Genomic DNA, 26,101 nt, shown 5'->3' with positions numbered 1-26,101 from the left:
TGCTATAAGGCACATATTATTACAATGTGATACTCAACTAAAGTCACATTCCACACCTGAGTTCTAATTAAACAAGATCATCATGTTAATTTGCTACAAGACTTTCTCACTCTAACCATATATGAAGTGGGCAAGTTATGATATGAATCAAATCAATTCAGAAGTACATGTAGATAATTGATTTTTAATGTGTTGCAAAGCACCTGGAAGCATTCATAGCAGAACAAATTATTCACTGTTAAATGTAGAAGTGCCTCTGCAAATTTCTCTCAATTTGTTGTTTTTGTTTTCATTTTTTAATAAAAAAATAGAGCCATTACTTGAGCAAATCATTAATTGCAAACTGACATTTCAAAGGTACAGTTGACTGGACACATTGGGAATCAAAACAACTGCCGGATCAAATGGATAGAGTAATGAATGGGGAACTAAAAATTCTGCATGGCTTAGAGATGAAATGAAAATATGCAATAAAGGTGAAGTGACATCCCTGTTTAATTCATAATTTTTCTCCCTTATGTTCTGAAGTCTGCAGCTGGCCTACCATCATTTATTCCATTGGTACTCATCAATGTCTAGACAAGCAAAGAGTGAAAAAGACTTTTAATTATATCCCATCCCTTGCGATACGCTCTTCTCAACTTGTAATGTCTGTACTCACTTCAGAGAAGCCAGTAGACATGATTCAATTTCTACTTTCACAGGCATTTCAAAAATTTACAAAAGATTCTTGAAAATAAGGGGCAGCATCATAAGATATCCATGATTGTTGTCATGTAAATACTATAATTCCCTTTTTTTTTTTCTATACTGGCACAAATTATGTACTGCTGCTATGGGTGAGAATTATTGCAAATCCCATCTGCACTCTTGTAAAAGGTACTTGTATGTTCATTGGCATATCATCATCATCATCATCATTTATGTTTCGTCCCTTACAGGGAACTCTGTTACTTTCACAGCTGATGGTATGGTATTACACACCAGCTGATAAATATGAAAGCAATGTTTAATTCTTTTTCAATTCTCTCTCTCTCCAAACCCCTACCAAAAAGTATATAAATGAAAAAAATCACAAAAGTATATCCAAATATTGACATTTGATCATTATCTGCACCACTGTTTTGAAACTGGTGCAGAGATAGAGTGCTACACCTGCTGGACCAGGTTTTCTCATGTCAGTGACACAAATTCACATGTCAACTTGGAACTTCACCTCTGGTGTACAATGCACTACTACATGTCCCACTTGGTCAGATATTTCCCTTACAGCTAGCCATGCACTGCCTAAGCTTGTGCCACTTTCTCTACTCTTTCCTTTTCTGTCTGTTGCAGAAAGAAACATCTTGTAAAGTCCATCTACCAATGTGATTGCTCTCAGTCTGTGGATACATCCTGTCACCAATTTTGGTGAAGTGCCAATCATCCGTCACTGTATTCTTCAGAAGGAGAGTAGCCAGTATCATACAGGGACAGATCCTGGTCTAGGTTCCACCTTCGTTGTCATATTCAGCATCCGTCTGTTGCTGTCATGGTCTTGTCATCTTCTCCTGACCGAGGACCTCAGTCTTGACCCTGGTTCTGGTTCTGGTTCTGCTCACCCCCTTCCCCTTGAGCTTCCTGGTCTCCACCCCACTCGTAGCCCCCCGGGCGCTCCTCTTCGGGTAGTGGGTTATAGCTGGGGTCTTCAGGTGGGGTGTCCAATAACGTATTCCTGCAGAAAATCCATCAAATTTACTACTAGTCATTTCTGTGGTCATATACAGAACTGATACTCTCACTGGGTGTGGGTTATACTTCAGTAATGATTAACTAATGAGAATAAAGAGTTGAACACTTTGTGGAAAATACAATGAGCTAACTATCTGACTGTTCATTTCACCTGAGAAATTTACTTGCAACCATAAAGGACAAGTTCACCTTGATATGAGTGGATTGAATGAATGCAGCAATATCAGTAGAACACATCAGTGAAACTTTGAGGAAAATTGGACAATCTGTTCAAAAGTTTTGAATTTTTGAAGTTTCAGGGCCACCATCGCTGGATGAGAAGACTACTATAGCTTGATGTCACATGCATACAACAATATAAAAAATATATAGAAAATTCAACATTTTTTCACTTTTCTCGCATAATAAAAGATCACTTGACTTGCCTCTTTCAGAAGGCAGGGGAATAATATTACCCTTAACATACATCAGTAAAAACTTGAGGGAATGTGTACTTTTTTTTTTTCAAAATATGACATTCTGTGGAATTTTCTTTATATTTTCCTTATATTACTCTACACATGTGACACCATAAATGGCAGCAGTCCTCTCATCCAGCAGTGACTGCGCAGAAACTTTAATAATTCTTTAATTTTTTAACCGATTGTCCAATTTTCCTCAAACTTTCACTGATGTGTTGTACTGATTTTGCTGAATTCACTCCATCCACATGTATATCAAGGTGAAATTGTCCTTTAAAGTTAAAATGATGCTTCTTCTGCAATAGGTGCACAAATATAAACACAAAGGAAACATGACAAATTTCTGTAAATGCCACTTCTGATAAAGATTATTACTTTTTTTCAAACTGTCATTTACTTTTCACTATGCGACATTCACAATCACATACTTTTTTCTTCCATATTTTCATGAGACTTACAATATGCTTGGTGTCTTCAGCATCTTGAAACCTCCCCTCTGACTAGGAAACACATCCTCCAAGAAGAAGTATATATGGCCAACAATCATTCCTAATGACACAGGGGAAATCAGAGAAAGGTCAATTAGTCAAGAAACAATTCATAAACAGTCCTGACTTCTATTGCATGATTTATGTTCCAAATGTAACCGCCCAACGCAACACCCACAAAGTCTCAGATTATGATTTTCTGTAATGGACCAAAATATGTCATTTCGTTTGACCTGCTCCATTTATTTTTTAATGTTTGCCTTTAATACTTGGGAGAGTAATCTTTCCTCTTCCTACTATCAAAATTTCGCAGCTTAAAATAAAACCGAAATCAAGATATTAGCAGTTTTTCTGCACCATAGTTTTTTGGGGCAGGTGCTGCTTTCATTGGGAAATGTAATATATTTTCATTGACATTTCTGCACAGCACAACTAAGGAACCCTAATCTTTAAATCTTCTTTTCTCCCCCCCCCTTTTTTTTAAAATGAAACTCCCCCTCCTAACTCTTCTCTTTTTCAATCACTTTTTGAATGGGTTAGGATGATTCAATTTTTACAAGTCATATAACATGGCAATGCAATTCTGCTACTCTAAGAATTTGTCCTGCACAACTTCATATCACAGTCACCATGTGTGCCAAATTTCTTTTGAATTGCTTGAAGGGGGATTCTGGACTGATGAAAAGTTAGTCTGAAAAGACAGAGTAAATCATACAAGCATAACAGCTGAAATTTGAATAAAATTTGATTTAATGTAAGGAAGTCATGAAATATTACAGATTTGCTACTTTTCGCAACACAGTTCTTGAACAGTGGATATGAATATGCGCAAATGAGTGTGATGATGCCATCATCACACAATTTTATACTGACTGTACTGATTACCTAATTTGATCAAAATTTTTGCTGTTAAGCTTGTAAAATTCTATTCTTTTATTTCAGACTAACTTTTGATTTTGACTGGTCTGGAATACCCCTTTCAAAACTGAAGAAGAAGTTCCATCTGCAAGGCTTTAACCTGATTTGTTTGTTTTGTTTTGTTTTGTTTTGCTTTTTTTTTTTTTTTGGGGGGGGGGGGGGGGGGGGGGGTCATGGTGCACTGTTACCATGGCAATATACTGTCCAGTACAGTACTCTCAAAAAATGTGTCTTGTACAACTTTGCATCTAGTTTTTCATGTGTGCCAATGCTCTTGTGAACAGCTGAAGAACTTGAGATGGCGCTTGATATGCAAGCCTTTCACCTGATTTTGAGGGCCATAGTGTGTTGTTACCATGGCAGCACACTACCTGCTACTATTGAAAAATGTGTCTTGCACATCTACCTATGATAGTCATCACACACATGTTTGCCAAATTCATTCGCTTAAAAATGAGGGAGTAATTTGATCCACAAGATTTTGCAACAGACTGAACGACATAACTGGCCTAAATGCCCAACTGACCGCCTGCATAGCCATCTGACCTCAGGAGAGATTCCTATATACTCCCATACACACTACATGTGGGCAGGGGTACAATAACAAGAGACCCGGGGGTCATGCGCTCACCTGAGTATCGCAATTTCACCTTCCATGCATTCTTGCACATTCTTACCTGAGAACATTGAAAACTTAGGTCTGCATATGGACCCCCCCCCTCCCCTCAACTCCAGGGAGCGTGGGGGGGGGGGGGGGGGCAGGCAGCCCGGGATCTGCAATGAACAAACTTGGAACTAAAGTCATCAACGTACAAACTCATGTTATTAACTTTGCTTTATCATTTCTTGTTCTAGAGTACAAGATTATAAATATTCCTTAATGTGTGTGTGTGTGGGGGGGGGGGGGGGGGGGGGCCCTCTGGGGGCCCCCAAGAGGGACATGGTGCCCATTTGAAGTAATTGAGATTCTATCCCCCTAGGGATGCTACCTGCTAAGTTTGGTGAAAATCAGACATGGGGATCTCAAAGTGAAGATGAAAATGTACAATTTAGGCCCCATTAGGACCCCTCCCACTCCCCTCTCCTGGGTCCCAAGGGGGGGGGGGTACCCCTGATTCCACCAATCCCATGAACAAACTTGAAACTACAGTCATCAATGTACTAACTCATAGTATTATCTAAGCCCTATCACTTCTGGTTCTAGAGAAGATTTTTAAAGATTCCTTAATTTTAGGGGGTTTGGGGCCCCCTGGGGGCCCCCCAGGTGGGCCATGGTGCCCATTTGAAGTAATTGAGATCCTATCCCCCTAGGAATGCTACCTACCAAGTTTGGTGAAAATCAGACATGGGGATCTCAAAGTGAAGATGAAAATGTACAATGTAGGCCCCATTAGGACCCCTCCAACTCCCCTCTCCTGGGTCCCAAGGGGGGGGGGGGGGGGGGGGGGGGTACCCCTGATTCCACCAATCCCATGAACAAACTTGAAACTACAGTCATCAATGTACTAACTCATAGTATTATCTAAGCCCTATCACTTCTGGTTCTAGAGAAGATTTTTAAAGATTCCTTAATTTTAGGGGGTTTGGGGCCCCCTGGGGGCCCCCCAGGTGGGCCATGGTGCCCATTTGAAGTAATTGAGATCCTATCCCCCTAGGGATGCTACCTACCAAGTTTGGTGAAAATCAGACATGGGGATCTCAAAGTGAAGATGAAATGTACAATTTAGGCCCCATTAGGACCCCTCCATACCCCCCTCCCCTGGGTCCCAAGGGGGGCACCCCTGATTCCCCCATGAACAAACTTGAAACTACAGTCATCAATGTACTAACTCATAGTATTAACTAAGCCCTATCACTTCTGGTTTTAGAGAAGAAGATTTTTAAAGATTCCTTAATTTTAGGGGGTTTGGGGCCCCCAGGTGGGCCATGGTGCCCATTTGAACAAATTGAGATCCTATCCCCCTAGGGATGCTACCTGCCAAGTTTGGTGAAAATCGGTCATGGGGTTCTCAAGAAGAAGATGAAAATGTAAAAAGTTTACGCACGACGCACAACGCACGATGCACGACGGACGCCGGACGAAGAGTGATCGCAATAGGTCACTTGAGCCTTCGGCTCAGGTGAGCTAAAAATGCAATTTTTACAGATGTCAGCATATCACTGATGTTACCTAGAGGCACATGCTATAACCTGGTAAATTCTCTGGCTCACGATAACATAGTGGCGCAATCATTCTGTTGCCAGTTTAGAAATGGGTTGCCAAGTCAAACAAGGTTTGACCTAGAAATGATGTCCGAGTCAAGTAACCATGAGGTCAGAGGACCATTTTGACATGCCGATACAGCACATGTTGGGTGACTGCCTGACGTTTAAATGCCCAGTCTTGATATACAGCTGACTTGCTCACTGTCTTGCTAAGATGTAACATTTGTTTCATTCCATGTACCTTTCATTTTTTCCTTGAGACCAACACTCCTTCAAACATTACTTCACAAACAAGCCATAGTTAGCTGTGCAGAAGGGTGTGCCACTGACTCAAAATGCAATCTGTAACAGACCAACTCACAGGCAAGAGGAATTGCTGAAATTGTATGAAAATTAATGTCCACACATTAAGATTACGGTTAAACACAAGCCGAAAAGAAGAGAATAATACATTACTGTCCCACAACTTTAAATCATACCAAATTTTCGATGCAGCACAAATCTTCTTCAGAGTTTCGGATATAGTAACATGATGACTCTATTCTTAGTGCTTATTATAGAATTAAAACATTGTTTCCTAGGAGACTGTTGATGTAGGGATGCACTTTCCCACAATACCATGAGCAGGTGGTAATAGCATGGTTTCTATGGGTAGATGTTTATGTGTTGGTGTTTGAAACAAAACCCCTATTCTAAGTTTGAAGAGTTGAGAGTATTCATCTGAACTTTACACTATTAAGCATTCAGTCAGCTGACTTTATTTCTTACCTATTAAATCTACAATGATGGAGTTGCCTAGTAACACTGAGAATCCGAGGAGGACCCAGGGGAGGTAAGGGGCGGGGAAGTTCATGAGGCCGAAGAAGTTCATCCTGATGTACGGGTTCCTCCGGCTCCACACATAAACAAGCATGATGGTGAAGGCCTGACCAAGGAAGACCAGGTTGACAAAGAGAGCAATGATCTGAGAGGACCTGAAGGGTTAAGGATATTTCATGGTTCTGTGGTTTCAAACAAATGCAGGTGTCGACTTTAGACTGTCTCTTATTTTACTGAAATGATTTATAAACTTGCATTCTTTAATTGAATCTAGCATAATTTGAAAAGTCTGAATAACAGAAATAAGAAAAAATAAATAAACAGGACAAAATTAATCCACTGAACTTTAAATTCCCAACAAAGTTTGTTTGCTAAGGTCAAAAGAGATTCCACTACCAAACTTGGAACCTGGCGATGTGCCAACATACATGTGAAAGCAAAGGATGTTCCTTGAAAAAACAGAGAAGCTTATATTTCTGACATGAGGAAGTATCTATCATATTCCAGTGACCTCAGTGCAGGGGAGAGAAAGGATACGGTCATGAGTGACCCGCCAAAGAGGAACATGAAGAAGAAATCTGCTGTGCGACCCCGAAATGACCCCTCCTCCAGCATGCGACAGTACCGGTAGGTGAAGATCATGTTGAAGAGGAAGTTGAACCCTATTGTCCCAAAATACATAAAGTTGGTAATGAGCCTCCAGACCTGGAAATGAAGACAGAAAGGCAAAGAAATTATTACCTTGAATTTCAAGCAAGCATTCAATATGGTACAGTGTATCATATGATATCTTTCTTACATATAAATGATACACAAGGAACACATATCTTAAAATATAGTGTAATTTACTCCAGCACAGGCAAGTGGGACTTAGCACTAATTAGTTTTAGTTTTTAGTCAGATGAGTATAAACTTGTGACTGATAGTGACCTAGTTTAGAAAGGTATCATCACTATCAGGTAATTGAATACACAAGTCATATGTAGGGATCACTGGTTAGAATGAGTATTATGACAATTTTCATCGAAAAAATGGAGTAAAACAGCAACAAATTAAACAGTACACCTGTATAAAATGTCACTTCGAGGAACAGATTTTCATGTAAATGATTATAGAACATTTATCTGCGATCATACAAATTTGTATGTAATTTTAAAATCAGTGCACATTGATGGGAGAACCTTCCTGGTAGTGCCATAAATGTGCTATTGACTCTGAGGAACATTTCATTCATTGTCACTATTTCCCATTATTAGCATTAAATTATCATTCTTCTTTCTTTGCACTTATATACCAATCAATTATTATGCAAATACCTCAAAATGGTTGAATATCAGGTCTGGGTTGAAATACAGTTGAAAAGGTGATAGAATTTCCAGTTGCTGCAAGAAAATTGACACAGGAAAACACAGTTCAAGCAAAACATGCATAAATGCATACTGACCAATGGTGAGAGAGAGAGAAAACACATTAAACTAAAGCTTTTATGAAATTATGAACACACAAATTGAGGGGGAAAACATGAAAACACACATCAGAATGCTTACAGTGATCCTAATAGTGATGTTGCTCTCATTTTGTTGACTATCAATAACCACCATCACATATCAAGCCTCTTCAAACTTTCTGATTTTTTTTTTAAGAACAAATTTGGGACTTTCATTCTGTTAATGATGTCTTTTATTTAACATTTTCACAAGGGATAACTTAAGATTCCAATGGCTACACACTAGGTTAAGTGGCTTGAACAAACAATAAATAGATTTTTTTTAAATCCCTTTATATGTGATGCTGACAAGAGTGAAAATATATAGAGTTATATTGACTTAATGATCAAAAGCCTTGCTTTTCTCTCAATCTTCCTGTCCATGAAGAAACCTCCTGTTACCTCCAGAGAGTATACTCTCTCTAATGCATGTGATTTCACTCTAATACCCCGTTCACAGTCCCACTTTGTCTAGCACAACCTCTAGAGGTCGTGCTGTGTTCACGCCAGATGGGGACTGTGAACGGTCACGGCGTAAGCGTCTAGCACAAGTCTGGAGTGAGTCTGGCGTGAATCTAGCGTGAATGTCGTGCTAGACAGCCTAGCACGACTCTAGCACAACCTCTAGAGGTTGTGCCGTATTCACGCCAGACGAGATGACTGTGAACGGTCTCGGCACAAACACGGCGTGAACATAGTCTGACTGGTTTTCAGACCCTTTGCCAACTGTACTCCTTTTACAAAATGCACCCTCCGCGGATTTTGTTGCCGCCCTTAATGAAGTCACCGTTTTTGTCAAAGGATAAGGCCCATCAGCTTAACCTGCTACTTCTTTTGTTGTAAGAAGCAGTAAATATTCTGAAAAGAAAATTAGTGTGAGAAAACGGTCTGAAAACCAGACTAGCATAATCACAGCACGCACTTCCAGGGACCAGCACTGTTTGTGGTGGAAAAAAATACTCTTCCACTGATTTCCATAGCAGTGTATGCGAACCTCACTCTAGACAGCAAGGGGACTCTGAACGGGGGTCTCTCTTACCACCCACTGAGTTTGTATAAAAAATAGCTATTTTTCATCTAGCATGTCCTCTAGAGGTCCTCTTAGACAGGGGGACTGTGAACGGGGTATAATACATGTGAGTCTTGGGGCATAACGAGTACGTGATTTGTACATATTAAAAGTAAGTATGTTCAGTCAAAACACTAATAGCTCAAACATGGTTTTTGTAGTGTTGTGGCAGCCAAAGGCCATTCTTTTCTTCCCCCTTCCTCTTTTATTTTTTCAGATAGAACCAACACCATCTCAAAATACCTGATTTCATGTCCACCATTACTCTTCTCTGCCAATACTTCATTACTGAAGATTGGCTGAATATACTAGTAAACCCTATGAAATGTTGGGATAATGGAATGAGCATGAATAGCAAATTTATAAATAATCTATTCCTACCAGTTTCATTTACAAAACAACACACAAATGGGAATAAACAGAACTGTCCCTTGCTTGCAGAACAAAACTCGGTAGCATTGTGGATTGCAGCTGTAATGCCGTGTCATTAGAATAGTCATGTACAAAATGTGACCTAAAAAAACACAAAACACAAAACACAAACACACATTTTTTTTTTTCACCATCAGCAACTTGCTGCCTGTGGGTGAATGGGTGGCTCATTTGAAAGTAATTTCATCTTTTCTTTTGCAGACCAAGCCAATGCTAACGATGCTCCTACAGTTCTGCTTACATACATAATGTTCACTGTGTTTTCAGCTTTTCTTAGAAATATATTTCGGCAAAGTGTATGATTCTTGATAAAATTCTCCCCTAAAATGGTGTTCTGGTTTGTATGATGAGACTTGATATTCCTTACCACTGCTGCAGTCGTGAGTACACAGGATGTGGCATACAGTCTGGTGATGGGAGGAGTCTGCATGTACTCCTGTTGAAAGGTTTGGAATGCCATGATGCAAGAGACTCAGCTTTCCTCACAGCAAGAATTGTAACCTGATGAAAAACATATGGAAAGAAAGACAGATACACGCATGTCATGGTACAATTATATACCGGTATTAGCTGTATCTACACAGGTGGTTTATGAGGATAATCTGTGGCAAGTTTCTGCACTTCTGCTTTTGGTCTGCACCTCTAATTTCACTGTTCAGTAACAGCAATACTTGCAGTAATTCATCTGTAATAATGCTTTCCTTAAAACTACAACTGTAGGTGCAGTCGTTTGATAACCAAGATTGGTGATATACGTGTAACTGAAATGCATGGAACATTTGTGTCATCACAATCAGATGGTGCAAAACCATTATGTCAATTGTTACAGTGTCAACATTTTTACCACTAGACAATCTTAATGGGTGGAGAGCCTATTCTCAGGCCCTGATGTGAATAAACAATATGTTGTTAATCAAACATATCTAGGTAACTTACAGTAGACTTGTTTTAGTAATACAAAGGAAAGCAACACAGGTCGTTGTAATCTTAAACATTGTATAATAGATTTTTCTAAATTTATTTTGCTATGTAACAATGCTATACACTGTATGTGGAATGACATGTGGTCCTGTTGATTATAACATTTTTTTTTTTTTTTTTTTTTTTTTTTGGGGGGGGGGGGGGGGGGGTCCAAGTCCTAACTCGCATGGAGTAGATGTAAATGCCTTCAAATTCATTCAATTCAGACCTAATCAGTGTAGACATACATCTTGTAAAGAGTACTATTAAGAAAGTATTAAGTATGACATGGACATGGTACCGGTAACACAGGAGCAAGTACAATTCCCCCTCCTCTTTTTGTGAGTGTGTGTGTGTGGGGGGGGGGGGGGGGGGGAATGCAAGATCAAAGAGTCTGCTGTGACTTCACATTTGACATTCTCCAAAGCTACTAGATGTCTATGTCATTATTAGTATATTACCAGTCGGTTCTGTGCTCTGTGCAATGAGCATCAATGTACAGACTTTGTGCAATCCTACAGAATAACAACAAAGATCCTACACAATAATGGAGTGTATTAGATCTTTGATAACATATTATTGAAGTCATGAAGTTGTTATCACTAGAGAAGCGGACCCAGTTTGTGGCAGGTTAAGGTCTTTTCAAGGGCATTTAGTAGTATTTTGGTAAAATGGGCAACAGAAATTAATTTTTTTTTTTTTTTTTAAATTGAAAGAGGTACCAAAGGCCTCTCGACACTGCATCACAATTTTGTATGGTGGACAATTACCCTAGTCATAATAATCAATTTCATGCAGAAAATTTGCAACCACCAAGACTCCTGAGAGGACCCGGTTTGCGGCAGGGGGGTCCAGTTTGCAGCACCCGGCCCACAAAAAAATGTCCCCTGATTTCTTCAAACATTAAAATTTTGCAAAAACAAAATATTTTTTGGTGGTCCAACTAGTTTTCAGCTTGTTAGAACACTTTCTTTGGATTCATTATCTCGATCCTTCACGATTTCATAGTTTTTCAAGATCGCATGTACATAATATTTCATCAATTTCCACCCAATTTGACACGTAAAATAGCGCTATGTGTGTAAATCCCATGGCCATGGGGTGCTGCAAACCGGACCCATCCCCAACATTTTGGTCACTGTTGCAATCCTCAAAACTGACAAAGGAAATTAATTTTAGGAATATTTAACACAGTTACACGAGGAATCCTTACCATGCCTCTTTTGATAGTAAGATTTTGTATAAAGATACAAACAAGGGATGATGGTGGTTGCCTAGCAACAGAACAAAATCTTAACGTTTTGTTAAGAAAGTCATACTTTTTTAAAAACAGCGTGACACAGACGGTTTAAATTAGAATTATGAAGGTCATCATCCGAGTTATTTCATGATTCTGGTATCAAAAGAAAGCTCTTCTGCATCTTCAGTTGCTCTTCAAATAAAACAATTTAGAAAAAAAAAAACCCTTCTAACCCCGCTAGCGTTACTTTTGAAGACATGGTTAGATATTCCTAGGGGTGCCGCAAACTGGACCCCTGCAGCAAACTGGTGCCCCGACTCTATTAAATCTATAGCACTATTTTTTGCAAATCTGGCACAAATTAATTCCAAAACATTGCCTTTGTGAAAATACTGGAAGTAAAACTATGAATAATGATCCAATGCCAATGCCAATGGCCAATTAGACAGAAAGATCCGTCTGTCCGGAGGACTCTTTTATATTTTGCCACAACGCTGTCCTCCGTAGACAGACGGAAGGTACCAGTACCCATTGCTGTGTGGATGTTATTAACCACTGTCTCTATGGAAAAATGGGTGAGGTACCTCACCCTTCTCGATTGCGTCTAATTCACGGCCCTAGGTCGGCAAATTTAAGCTTGTATAGTTAAATAAACTATTCAAGAATAGACTACACTCACCAGATTAATGAATAATCCAATATTTTGGTAGAATTTTCAACGTAAAACATACATCAACCAGCCCGCCGCGTCGTCACGTTCAAACTGCAGAAACATACAGTATGAATCTATTAGCCAATCACATGCGAGGTAGTTTCTACGCGTTTTTTTTACTAAAACACGTACCTCGCATGTGATTGGTTTACAGATTCAAAATGGCGACTTACTGCTAGCGAACGGCGATGTTGCAATATGGATAAAATTTCTGCATTATAACCGAGTTACTGTATTTCGATTGCACAATGTGAGAAATTAACCCCAAATATTGCTGCATATGTGTCATGTCGTGTCAAACTTGTTTGAATGTAAAAAAGCTGTCTGAAATTTGGTTTATCGTAACGTTTGATCTGTGCGCGTTGCTCCACACACAGGAGCTGGGATCATTGACTTCGGTCTGTATACGGAGGGGATCCATGAAGCCAGACGTAGTCTCCGCGGAACATTCCCCGACGGACAGATCAGTCCGGGAAACCCGCTCATGAGGACCGCCCCCGCGTACGAGGATGGTCCCTCCTCATGAGGACCTCCCCCCTCCTCATGAGGCCCCCCGGGGAACGCCTCATGAGGCCCCCCCTTCACTTCTTATTCATCTCACATCTGACGTATAAATTGTCGCAACTTTGCACGGTGATTTTTTGTTACACACACATGTCCACTATCCATGATGAAAAGAAGAAAAAATCCTGTCTGTTTTTTTTTTTAAAAATCGAGTTTTAATCACCCGATGCAGAGCGCCCATCAAAACACGGGCGCCAACGCGTTCGCACAATGCAAGACTGCCGCACCTAGCGGCCTGATCCGACTAAATATTTTCGATGCTTTTTTCTGCGGCTCTCACCTCTCCGCGCACGAATCAGCCTCGTGAGGCTGAAATCTGACATCTTTTTACACAAATTCGTAACGAGAAAAATTAAATCAGTACTAACCTGATCTTGTCCATATATTCCAAATTACTATTCCACATTGATAGAGTAGGTGGGTAGATGACATACTCCAGTTTGTTAGCAAAATAATCACTTTGTAGGTATGACGAGTTCACTTTCTTCGTCAATTCCGCCCACGATTCCGCCGTTTGGGCGCTTTTTCTGGAATCATCCCGCGACGCGACGTACGTCGCATACATCACGCATCCAGCACATACTAAGTACCAGACTGGTATGTGCTGGATGCGTGATGTGATGCGACGTACGTCGCGTCGCGGGATGATTCCAGAGAAAGCGCCCAAACGGTAAGCGGGCGGCGGAATCGTGGGCGGAATTGACGAAGAAAGTGAACTCGTCATACCTACAAAGTGATTATTTTGCTAACAAACTGGAGTATGTCATCTACCCACCTACTCTATCAGTGTGGAATAGTAATTTGGAATATATGGACAAGATCAGGTTAGTACTGATTTAATTTTTCTCGTTACGAATTTGTGTAAAAAGATGTCAGACTTCAGCTTCACGAGGCTAATTCGTGCGCGGAGAGGTGAGAGCCGCAGAAAAAAGCATCGAAAATATTTAGTCGGATCAGGCCGCTAGGTGCGGCAGTCTTGCATTGTGCGAACGCGCTGGCGCCCGTGTTTTGATGGGCGCTCTGCATCGGGTGATTAAAACTCGATTTAAAAAAAAAAAAAACAGACAGGATTTTTTCTTCTTTTCATCATGGATAGTGGACATGTGTGTGTAACAAAAAATCACCGTGCAAAGTTGCGACAATTTATACGTCAGATGTGAGATGAATAAGAAGTGAAGGGGGGGCCTCATGAGGCGTTCCCCGGGGGGCCTCATGAGGAGGGGGGAGGTCCTCATGAGGAGGGACCATCCTCGTACGCGGGGGCGGTCCTCATGAGCGGGTTTCCCGGACTGAGATACAGACCGATCTTTCGGTCAAATGGCCAATGTGACCCCACTGGCACTGATGTACAATAAAATACTGCATCCATGGGCTGGTCAATTTATGCAGTCTGGATTCTGTACAACCTCTAGCTAGTCTAGAATCTATAGTACATAAATTACTCCAAAAAATCTTCCCTCATCTGAGGAGACCGAGTGTCTAACGGTTACCAGGTACTCGAGTATTTAAAACTACTGCCTCTGCCTCCTGTCCCGAGTCCTGGTAATGGTACGGTAACAGTTAGTGGTAAATTTTTGCATACCGTACTAGTAGGGCCTAGCAAGTTACACCATATTCATGCCCATGATATAGGCTAGACTAGTCTAGGCCTAGATCTAAACTTATTGATATAGACCTACTTCTATTGTTAGACCCATCTATTGATATTGACCGAATGATCTCAACTTCAGTTCATTCGTAAAAACGCGTTTTTACAGCGACTGGGCTGTGTATAGTTGACTAGCGTTAGACATTCATTGGATTTAAATGTCAGAATTGGAAGAAACAACCCACCTCTGGATCCCGCAGGAGTGTCGAGTAGGTCGGAGTCTAGATTAGCCGGACCACAGACAGCCGACAGCAGCAGCGGAGGAGAAGACTTCCTGCCTTACTGATGATGCGCGCTGTTGGCTGTACTATCATTCTGCATACAATACTGAAAGTCGAGTTTTAGTACACGTCAGACTAGCTAGTTGGCGGATAGACGACTCGACCTTCGTATAACCCAATCCTGGATAATCAAAAATGCGACCCGGACTCCGGACAGCTCGACCAGGTCGAGATGTCCCAGACAGGGCCGGGTATACGATCAGACAAACTCTGCCCTTCACAGTTTATAATTGTTATTATCTTTATTAAAGGAACCATTTTCTTTCCTTTTTTTTGTAAATGCTTTTCAAATTAGATGTGTGTTGTCATATAAACGTTTTACGCAATTTATAAGCAATTCCCTTTTTGGCCTTTGTATAGTTAGGATGGCCGTTTGGCCGTATGTTGTGTGAAAAGCGTGCTGTTTGTTTGTTGTTAGTTTGTGTGTGTACGTGTGTGCGGGTTTTTGTTGTTGTTGTTGTTGTTGTCGTTGTTGTTTGGTGTTTTTTTTTTTTTTGGGGGGGGGGGGGGGATACGGGAGTCGTTACACCGGGAATGAAAACAATATATAGACGTGGAGTGGACCGGTGATAGTAGGTATAGGCCTAACCGCAGCAGCGACCCCATACGGACAAATACGTACCGTAAAGGGGTCGCACAGCAAACCTATACCTGTCACGGAAGCACCTGATATGGCTAAGCATTTACGTGACCAGAGACCAAAATACAGGGTTTTATACTGAAATTAGTAGCCTTACTCTTAGATAAGATACTTACAATCACGGCAGGCGAAGTCAATTTACAATATGATCTGTTTTGAGAGCCCTGTGAAAGAGTTTATCTGAGGTTTTTATAGTCCTACCGCATTTCGTATTGTAGTACGACTTACACAGCGCATGCGCTAATATGGATAAAACGTAGCACATACTGTAATACGCAATATATGCGTGTGAAAAAAAAACACGGAAAGCTCGCTGAGAACTGAAATGAATATTCATGAGACGTAACAAATAGAATGCATGCTGGGCGATGATTTACTATCGGGCCTACCGGCACTTATTTATTTCGTTTTTTAAGCACATTTCGAATGTGTGGTTCATTATTTATTTGCAATAAAGGAAGTGCACACATAATGAACATCTGGAGATGTGAAGGATTAAGAAAATAACAGGTGATTTTCATGATAGAGGGTATGTTTTGGTTTTTTTGTTGTTTTTTTTCCCCAGTCTGCAGAGGCAATGCCCCAGATGTCTCATCTATAGATCAAGTTTCCTTTCACACTGTACATTATAGTTTTAATGTTGTACATTCACAATGGGCTCCACTCACAAGCTCTGCTTCTTGGGGACTCATATTCATTTTTGCTTCATGTTTATTTTCTACTGTGATTTGAATTGAATACACTTCTGTTACATACATGTTTTGTTTATTTCCAATAGTTGAGAATTGTTTGATTATTTATTGAGAGACCTTTTTTTTTTTCCAAAGATTTACTACCGCATGAGAGGAGATCCTTCCTGTCTTTCTTTTTCTGTCAGGCTTGTCACTTTCTGTTTGATTGTGTGTATGTGTGTGTGTGTGTGTCCGCGTGCGTGTGTGTTTCATAATTATTGTGTGTAACAAGTTGGAAGAATTGGAAGCTAAATTTCTATGTACTGTGACATACAGATCAATACAATTGACTCTTGAGTATTCATTCATTTCATTCATTCATTCATTCATTCATTCATTCATTCAAAGCAATGGGACAAGAAGTAACTTCTGAAAATTTTTGAAATTTCAAATGTCACAACTTCCTTATTTTTTTATCCGATTTTATCATTTTTGCACTGTTCTGCTGGATTTTTTTTTTATCATTGTCGTGAAATTGATAAAATTTTAGATTGGCTTTCATCTTAAAGGCATAATGGATTGGTTAATGAAAAACTAGAAATTAACCCTTTCAGATCCATCCACATGGTCATTGGGATTGTAGTCCATTGCTCCCCATGGCTTTTTTTTTATGTTGTCTTGCTTGATCAATACCCTTTTAAGCCTTATACATACGTGTATGTACAATACTACTGAAATGCATGCCGGTATTCCCCAACGCGTATACATCGTTCGTTTGCTTACGATCGGCGGTCATGCCATCAGACAAGGAATATGTATTCGTAGAGGCGCACGCATTTCTGTGGTCATTTCACAAATGCCTTTTTTTAACCCATGATCCGATCCCGGCTTTGTAGAAGCGTGGCAGATGACATGTTAGAACGAGTTTACTTGTGCAGATTTTTAGAAAAATTGAAAAAATTACAGCAGTATAAAGATCTGATTGCGTTTGTTTTCATTTCATTCCTTCAGAATGGTCTCATAATGAAGATAGGCACAAAAGGGATAACAAAATTTGTCCTGTTGTGTACCTTTCAAGAACGCATGCACAAAATGTGACGAGAAAAAAATATAAAAAAAAATCATAAAATCATCGCAGTCCCGTTGAAATTTGCGGAAACAGTAGGCGCGAAAAGGATCTTGAATTCGGTCCTGCATGCCATGTTGGTTATCAAAAACGCATGCACAAATGTGAAGAAATTATCGGGGAAAAAAAAACTACTTTCAATCCTTCTTGTGCGTGCATCACAACAGATTACAGCCGAAAGAATTCACGAAATCATCGCAATCCTGCTGATATCTGAGTTATAGAAATAGGCGCAAAAAAAATCGTGATATTCGAATAGTGTGAAGAGATTATAGGGGGAAAAATAAAAGACACATTTTCAACCCCTTCTGGTGGTGCATCATCAAGATTACAGCCGAATATCAAATCATGGCAATCCCGTTGAAATTTGAGGAAACGATAGGCGCAAGAAGGATATCGAATTCGGCCCTGAATACTGTCTTTCAAAAAACGCATGAATAATTCCGAAGAGATTTTCGGGAGAAAAATAAAGAATTTTTTTCAACCCTTCTGGTGTGTGCATCACAAAAGATTAGAGCCGAAATAATTCATAAAATCACCGCGATGCCGTTAAAGTTTGAGGAGACAATATAGGAGCAAAACGAATCATAAATTCGGCCGTGAATACCTTCTAATCCGAGAAGACGCGCATTTACGAAATGTGGGAGAGATTATCTGTAAAAAGTATAAAAGGACACATTTTCAACCCCTTTTGGTGTGTGCAAAGTAAAAGATTACAGCCGTAGGAATTCATGAAATCGTCACAATCCCGCTGATATTAAATTGATAGGCGCAAACAGGATCATGAATTCGGCCGTGTTATGATCTTTCAAGAACGCATTTACGAAATTCGAAGATTTTATCGGGGAAAAATAAAGAACACATTTTCAACCCCTCTTGGCATGTGAATCATGAAGATTATAGCCGAATAATAATCCATGAAATCATGGCAATCCCGTTGAAATTTGAGGAAACAATAGGCGCAAAAAGGATCGTGAATTTGGCCCTGCATGCTGTGTATCTTTCAAAAACGCATACCGCATGCACAAATTCGGGAGAAAAATAGCACACATTTTAAACCTCTTTTGGCGCGTGCATTATAAAAATTACAGCCAAAATGATTCATGAAATCATCACAATCCCGTTGAAGTTTGAGGTGAACAAGAGGTGCAAAAAGAATCATGAATTCGGCCGTATCATTTCTCCTAATCCGAGAGGACGCATTTACGAAATGCGAAAAGATTATCGGAGCAAAATAAAGGGCGCATTGTCAACCATTCTGGTGTGTTCATCACAACAGATTACATCCGAACAGTGATCCGAAGTAAAGTTCATGAAATCGTCACAATCCCGCTGATATCACGAGGTAGAAATAAGCGCAAAAAGGATCGTGAATTCGACCCTGATGCCGTATGCTGCCGTATATACCTTTCAAGAGCGCATGCACAAATGCGAAAAGATTATCGGGAGAAAAATAAAGAACCCCTTCTGGCACGTGCATCAGAAAATACTATACAGCAAAAATAATTCATATAATCATTACAATCCAGCTGAGCACCAAACATGTGAAAAGCGCAGCAACTTAAGTAACGCGTGTTACTCTACGTGCGCCGATGTTGACAAAAAGTCGCAAACGCATTTGATACAATCTGATTTTGTTCATAATCATTTAACACTTTAATTCACAAACATTCAATTCTTTTAAAATGGTTCTATACACGAAGAAGAGATAGGAGTACAAAGCATCACAAATTCGACCCTGCAGTGTACTTTCAAGAACGCATACTTGTAAGATACGGGAAGAAATTTTCGGAGGAAAGTTAAAAACCGCATTTCAGTCCCTTCTTTTTTTTTTCACTTCCTTTTCGTATCAACAAAACAATTCACAAATGATTCCTTTTTGTTCCTTCTCAAGGAAATGATCCATAAACAAGGCACTTGAGTTTACAAAATATTTATTTGCAAAATGTATTTTTTTTTTTTTGGGGGGGGGGGGAGGTAATATTATTGTCGACAAAAACATGAAAATAAATTTGAAAGCCAGTTAATGCTTTTTCAGGTTGTTGTTGACCAGTAAATTTTCTGTTCCGACCAGTACAAAAATGGGGAGGAAAAATGGATATTTACTGATCCGACAGAGACAGGTTGGACCGGCAGAAAAAAAAAATGGGTTAGTGTGCAGCCCTGCTTTATCCAACTTCCAAGATTTGGTGATGAAACCAAAGCAAGCACTCTTGCCAAACTCAGTTGGCAACATTAGGAAGGTGTCATTCTGTTTCACTGCGTTCTCGATAATTTCTATTTGCTCCACTTTGAACTTAATTCTTTTTGCATCCTCCTCTACTTCACTTAGAGCATTTTTGAACTCCATGATACCTATGGTATTGGTACGAACAGGTGTCCTTTATTAAATGAGACCGAGAACCAAATACGAGCAACATTGTACATATGGCAGATGACGTAAAATATGCATATTCATTTGCGCATGCGCAGATCAGTATATTTACGTGATACGTTCAAAACGTTGAACGGACAGTATCTCGAGTAGACGGTCTCAAAGATGACTATTTATCTTGTTTTCGGAGGTAATGGTGAGAAATACATAGTCGTTTCTATTGTTCAACAATAATGGTTTTATATCATGTGGCTTTTCGTTGCGAATCCAAGTGTCCTTTTGAGCGGTGAGTTGTTTACGTGTTGCAGTGCATTTGAGTGCTTCCTAAAATTGCATGGGTTGCTTCGGGGCGCTGTTACTGTGTTACAGCGCCCCGCGACGGGGTTAGTATAGGCCTAAACCCTGCAGGCACATACACACAATTTCAATTCAGTTAATTTCAACTTCATTTCATTGTCACAAACCATTCACATGTAGGCCTAATACAAACGTACCCTTTGTGGGGACACATATATCGTTTTATATAATTTTAAAAAAAAATTGAACCAGATCGATGCTTACATTCGTTGTGCCCGGGGACCCAGTGAAAAAGCACAGATCGTAAACAAGGTCCCCCCCCCCCCCTCCGCCCCCCCCCCCAAAAAAAAGTCCATGCAGATGAGTGGAAATGATATACAATGTATTGCAAAATGAATAGAGGGCTGAGGTAAGAAACAAAAACATGAGGGAGATGGGAAGGAAGAGAAGAGAAGAAATAAAAACGGAGAGAGTAGTGACATACGGTATACAAGTATGCGTATACACACATTGGTCATTAAGTACTAAGTCAATCATCAATCGACATAATTATACAAGATGCAAGGAGCTAGGTGGGGGGGGGGGGGGGGGGGGGTTATCTTTGCTTGAATACAGATAAGCTGGGGCAGATTTAACATCAATTGACAAATTGTTCCAAAGCTTTAATAGGACCAGAATAAACACGAAAGTATTTTGTGCGAAGGTGGTGCGTGTGAGAGGTATATAAAATGGAATAAGTTTTGCTGACGAGTATTATGAACATGTATATAAGACCGTAAAGGACAGTAAATAGGACATTCATTCACGTAGGTTTGAAACATCAATCATATGACTTTTATAGGTGGAAAGGGTCCCAGTCGTGCGGAATCTTTGGAAATTCAATTGAAATGCGTGGGTGTTGGGATTTTTTCCCGAGCTTAAGTCCCCGATCATTTTTTGTTCTTTTTTGATAAGGCAAAAAATGGGGGGGGGGGGGGGGGGGAGGGCAAAATTGGCTGGAGCTGCAGCTCCCTCAAAGCTTACCACGGCCCCTACGCTGCACGAGTATAGTTTGGATGCCAGACGCCAGAACTGGTGTAAAATACAGGGGGCCGCGGATCCAGGAATTCCGTTTAAAAAAAAAAAAAAGGGGGGGGGGGGCCTTTACAATAATCAAAATATGCACCCCTTTTTTTTTATTTCTTTTGCCAAAAAAAAAAAAAAATAAGCGGGGGGGGGGGGGGTGCCCGGTGCTCCCCCGCCTGGATCCACCATTGCACTTTGATGTGTTTTAATAGAATGCATTATTTTTATTATCATTATTATTATTATTATTATTATCATTATTATTAGTATTATTACTATTATCATTATTGCTATTATCATTATTATTATTATAATTATCATTGTTGTTATTATTATTACTATTATTATGTGGGCATTGTTAATAGCCATGCAGTTACTGACAGGCGTCAGACAATGAGCAACCTTGCCCGAAAGATCAGTCTGTCATTTCAACAATGGACTACTATAGGCGTCAGGGAATAAAAGGAGCGAGAATCGTCACAGTAAGAAAAAAATGTTACAGAAATCATCCAACAGACGAATTTTTCTGTCTTTAGAGATGCAACCGAGGTGTCCGTGCAAAGAGGAGAAAAATTTGGCCAAACGAATAATACCAAACAACAAGAACAACAACCAGAAATAAATTGGATAGGCCCATGCACCTTATGGTATATAGGCCTATAAGGCTTGAGAGCTGTACGAGCGAAACAGGTATAGTTGTAGATAAATCGGCTAGAAATTTGGGCCGACTATTTTCGCTGTAAGACTTTTTTAGTCTCAAACTGATTTTTTGTTTTGATTCAATTCAATTATTTCCATCTAAATGTCTAACGCTAAAAGGGTAATAGGAATACAAAGCATACATGCTTGGGGTGACGAATTATTTTGTTTTAACAATTTGTAAGAAGTAAAAGTCATAGAGATAAAGGATATGATTGTATTTCAAAATATCTCTATGAATGAATATACAAATGAGACGAACAATCCGTGTCATTGCAAAGGATAACTATCATATTGTTTATATTATATAGCGATGGCCGGACTATACAGAATGATCTAATTTATATATCTCTCTAAAAAAAATCGAGTGAAAATATTCACTCTTAAAGGAGTGAATACAAAAAAGAGTGAATTTAGAGTGAAATTGGAGTGAATTTTGAGTGGAAATGTTAATTTTCACTCGTTTTAGAGTGACCTCAGGGATCACTCCAAAATCTTCGAGTGATCCTTGAGGTCACTCCAAAATAGGACTAGAATATTGACGAGTTGTAGGCCCTATTGTAAGGCGTGCCTGATATCAAGCTGCTCTTTTCTTTTTGGGAGTGGGGGGGTGGGAGGGGGGGCTCCTCTTTCATGACTTGTCATTGTAATAATTTTCATCGTATTCATGACGGTGATGATGATCAGTACCGGGTATTGAAGGAAATCAATATTACTCTGAATCTGAATTTTTGCACGTGTTATATAATACTCTACATGGGCGTCACCAGGGGGGGGGGGGGGGTGCGTTGGGTGCGAACGCACCCCCCTTCAGACCCTTAAAAAAACAAAACAATAAACAAAACAAAAAACCAAAAAAAAAAAAAAAAAAAACTTCAGTCTGCGAGCGAGCTCAACGCCGGACCCTAAGTAATTATGATTTTTTTTAATCTATTTTTTTTTTTTTGAATTTTGCATCGGGGACAAAAAAAAAAAAAAGAAAAAAAATCGTGGGCAAAAACAATTTGCACCCCTGGTTCTGGCAGCACTGATTTTATACATAATAATCTACTAGTACTTAGTGTATTCTATACAGTGTTTACCATTTAGATAGATTTTGGACATCCTTCCAATGCTTGGTCACTTCGACGCCACCTCGCTGGTCATACCTCCCCCAGTCATGAACATAAACCGACACCCTTGACTACCAGTGACGGATCCAGGGGGAGCATATAGCGCTCCGGGCGCCCCCCCCCCCCCCCCCGCCCCCTCTTCATTTCCAAAGCGAAAAAGTATAGCTACAAACGGCAGTTTTTGGACTGTAAAAAGTAAAAGTCAAAATTTTCAAGCTCGCTCGCTCCGCTCGCTCGCATTTAAATTCTCCTGATATTGCTGCATACTATAATTGCCAGCAGTTGCGCCCGGTGCGCCCCCCTTAATTTCGAAAGCAAAAAAGATATAGCTTCAAACGGCAGTTTTTGGACTGTAAAATGTCAAAATTTTCAAGCTCGCTCGCATTTAATCATTATGCAATTCCCCTGATGTTACTGCCAGTAATTGTCTGCAGTTGCGCCGGGTGCGCCCCCCCCCCCCCCTTAATTTCCAAAGCGAAAAAATATAGCTACAAACGGCAGTTTTCCTACTGTAAAATGTCAAAAATTTTCAAGCTCGCTCTCTTCGCTCGCTCGCATTGAATCGTTATGCAATTCACCTGATGTTGCTACCAGTAATTGCCAGCAGTTGCGCCCGGTGGCATGCGCTCCACCCCCCCCCCTTAATTTCCAAAGCGAAAAAATATGGCTAAGAACGGCAGTTTTTGGATTGTAAAATGTAAAAATTTCAAGCTCGCTCGCATTTAATCGTTATGCAATTCACCTGATGTCGCTGCCAGTAATTGCCGGCAGTTCCGCCCGTTGCGCCCCCTCCCTTAATTTCCAAAGCGAAAAAATATGGCTAAGAACGGCAGTTTTTGGACTGTAAAATGTAAAATTTTTAAGCTCGCTCTCTTCGCTCGCTCGCATTTAATCGTTATGCAATTCACCTGATGTTGCCGCCAGTAATTGCCAGCAGTTCCGCCCGGTGCGCCCCCTCCCTTGATTTCCAAAGTGAAAAAATATGGCTATGAACGGCAGCTTTTGGACTGTAATGTAAAATTTTCAAGCTCGCTCGCTCCACTCGCTCGCATGTAATCGTTGTGCTCTCCTATGATATTGCTGCCAGTAAGTGTTATTGCTAGGAGTTGCGCCCGATGCGCCCCCTTAAATTCCAAAGCGAAAAAATACAGCAACAAACGGCAGGTTTTGTTTTTTTTTTTACTGTATGTCAAAATATTCAAGCTCGCTCGCTCCGCTCGCTCGCATTTAATGCCTTTCTCCTGATGTTGCTGCCAGTAATTACCGGCAGTTGCGCCCGGTGCGCCCTCCCTCTTTCATTTCCAAGGCGGAAAAATATAGCTCCAAATGGTAGTTTTTTTACTGTAAAATGTCAAAATTTTCAAGCTCGCTCTCTTCGCTTACTCGCATTTAATCGCTATGCCATTCACCTGATGTTGCTGCAAGTAATTGCCAGCAGTTGCGCCCGGTGCGCACCCCCCCTTAATTTCTAAAGCAAAAAAATATGGCTATAAACGGCAGTTATGGGACTGTAAAATGTCAAAATTTTCAAGTTCGCTCGCTCCGCTCGCTCGCATGTAATCGTTAAGTCATCCTCCCGATATTGCTGCCAGTAATTTGTCGTTTCACACCGTCATTCCATAATCCATTTATATAGGGGGATAACCCCCTCCAACAACCTCTCCCCTTGTTTGTTCCGCTTGTTCGGGCTCGGTCGCGTTCATGACATCAGTGTAAGAATTATTACTTGAAGTTTATTTGAAATATACCATTTATAGGCAAATTGTTCAATAACAATTTACTTCAAAAAGTGCTGATACCTTAAACAAGTGGGACTGTTTCAAGTCGATAAAACACGCAAAATACCTGCATCAAATTGCACCATTTACAACATCAAAATGCAAAAAGTGCTCACCGTGGGAGGGGGACACCCCCTCCCACATTCCCCCCCCCCCCTCGGTCACTCCTCTCGCTCTTGCTTGGCGGCGTTCATGATATTCAATGTAAATATTAAAACAGGAAGTTTATTTGGATGATACTATTCTATAGGCAAATTGTTCGATAATTATCTACATCAAAATATACTGCTTTACTTTAAACAAATGGGACTGTTTCAAGTCGATAAAACAAGCAAAACATGCATCAAATCCCCCCTCGCTCTCTCCGCTTGCTCGGGCTCGGTCGCGTTCATGACATCAGTGTAAGAATCAATACAAGAAGTTTATTGAAATGATATAGTTTATAGGCACATTGTTCAACAACAAATTCCAACAAAATGTACTGCTACCTTAAACAAGTGGGACTGTTGTCAAGTCGATAAAAACACGCAAAAAGCCTGCATCAAATTGCACCATTTACAACATCAAAATGCAAAAAGTTCTCACCGTGGGAGGGGGGGGGGGGGGGACAACAGGCACTTTCACACCCTCTCCCCCTCCCCCCTCTTGCTCGCTCCCTCGCATACTAACAGCCCCCCCCCCCCCCCCCCCAAGATGAAATCCTAGATACGCCGGTGCCCTTTCCCCGCTTGGTTTCCATCAAAAACAGTAAAAGTCTAGGGATTGAGAGCTGCCTGTATTCCAAATGTCTGTCAAAAAAAAAAAAAAAAAAAAAATCTCGTTACATTAGGGTCGAAACGCACCCCCCTTGAAAAAAAGCTGGTGACGCCCCTGCTCTATCTGTCGATCGAGTGTTGTACTCTTTTAAGGTTGTAATGTTGCGACTTTTGAAATGAAAGCCATTGCAAAGAACGCGAGGGCCTTTCAATCCAGTTCTTCAAACACTGTACAGGATTACGTAACATTAGTGATGAGATAGATGATACGAAGGCGGAAGTACCGTAGTTCTTCCAAACAAGGAGGGTGGGCGCTGTGATCAGTTGGTTTCTTTTTCTTTTCTTTTTTTCAAGAGAAATGAAGAAGAAATTAGTTCTTCTAGAAGGGAAACAGAACTTGTTCTGTTAGAGAAAAACTGTCCTATTTGGAAACTTTTCAACAATTGACAAGCTGATTTAATTTTAAGTTGAAGTTGGAAACAAAACCCAGTCCTACAAAAATGTACATTGTATTTACTAAACTGACGGACAATGGACGAACATAAAATTGAGTGATCGATGATGGGGGAG

The 26,101-nt window shown here is 40.3% G+C and overlaps 1 protein-coding gene across 2 annotated transcripts; it reads right to left on the bottom strand.

Annotated features, from left to right (window-relative positions):
- LOC139724067 (derlin-2-like) lies at nt 1–15,036 on the bottom strand. 2 transcript variants are annotated; one of them, XM_071635271.1, is made up of 7 exons: nt 14,919–15,036; nt 9,977–10,110; nt 7,939–8,004; nt 7,160–7,327; nt 6,572–6,767; nt 2,651–2,741; nt 1–1,714 (listed from the first exon to the last, which is right to left on the bottom strand). In XM_071635271.1, the coding sequence occupies exons 2-7, from the start codon at nt 10,067–10,069 to the stop codon at nt 1,564–1,566; spliced, it is 765 nt and encodes a 254-aa protein (XP_071491372.1). In that variant the 5' UTR covers nt 10,070–10,110; nt 14,919–15,036; the 3' UTR covers nt 1–1,563. The 2 variants fall into 2 exon arrangements, with proteins under 2 accessions (XP_071491372.1, XP_071491373.1); XM_071635272.1 differs by lacking the exon at nt 14,919–15,036 and adding an exon at nt 12,489–12,572.
- Between the last annotated feature and the right edge of the window lie 11,065 nt (nt 15,037–26,101).

Source organism: Diadema antillarum, unplaced genomic scaffold (genome assembly GCF_040938485.1).
Source record: "Diadema antillarum isolate AM-2024a unplaced genomic scaffold, OU_Dant_1.0 scf00000206, whole genome shotgun sequence".
In the NCBI taxonomy this organism is placed as follows: Eukaryota; Metazoa; Echinodermata; class Echinoidea; order Diadematoida; family Diadematidae; genus Diadema; species Diadema antillarum.
Note: the sequence above shows the minus strand (reverse complement) of the source record. Positions and strands in the feature narration are given on the sequence as shown.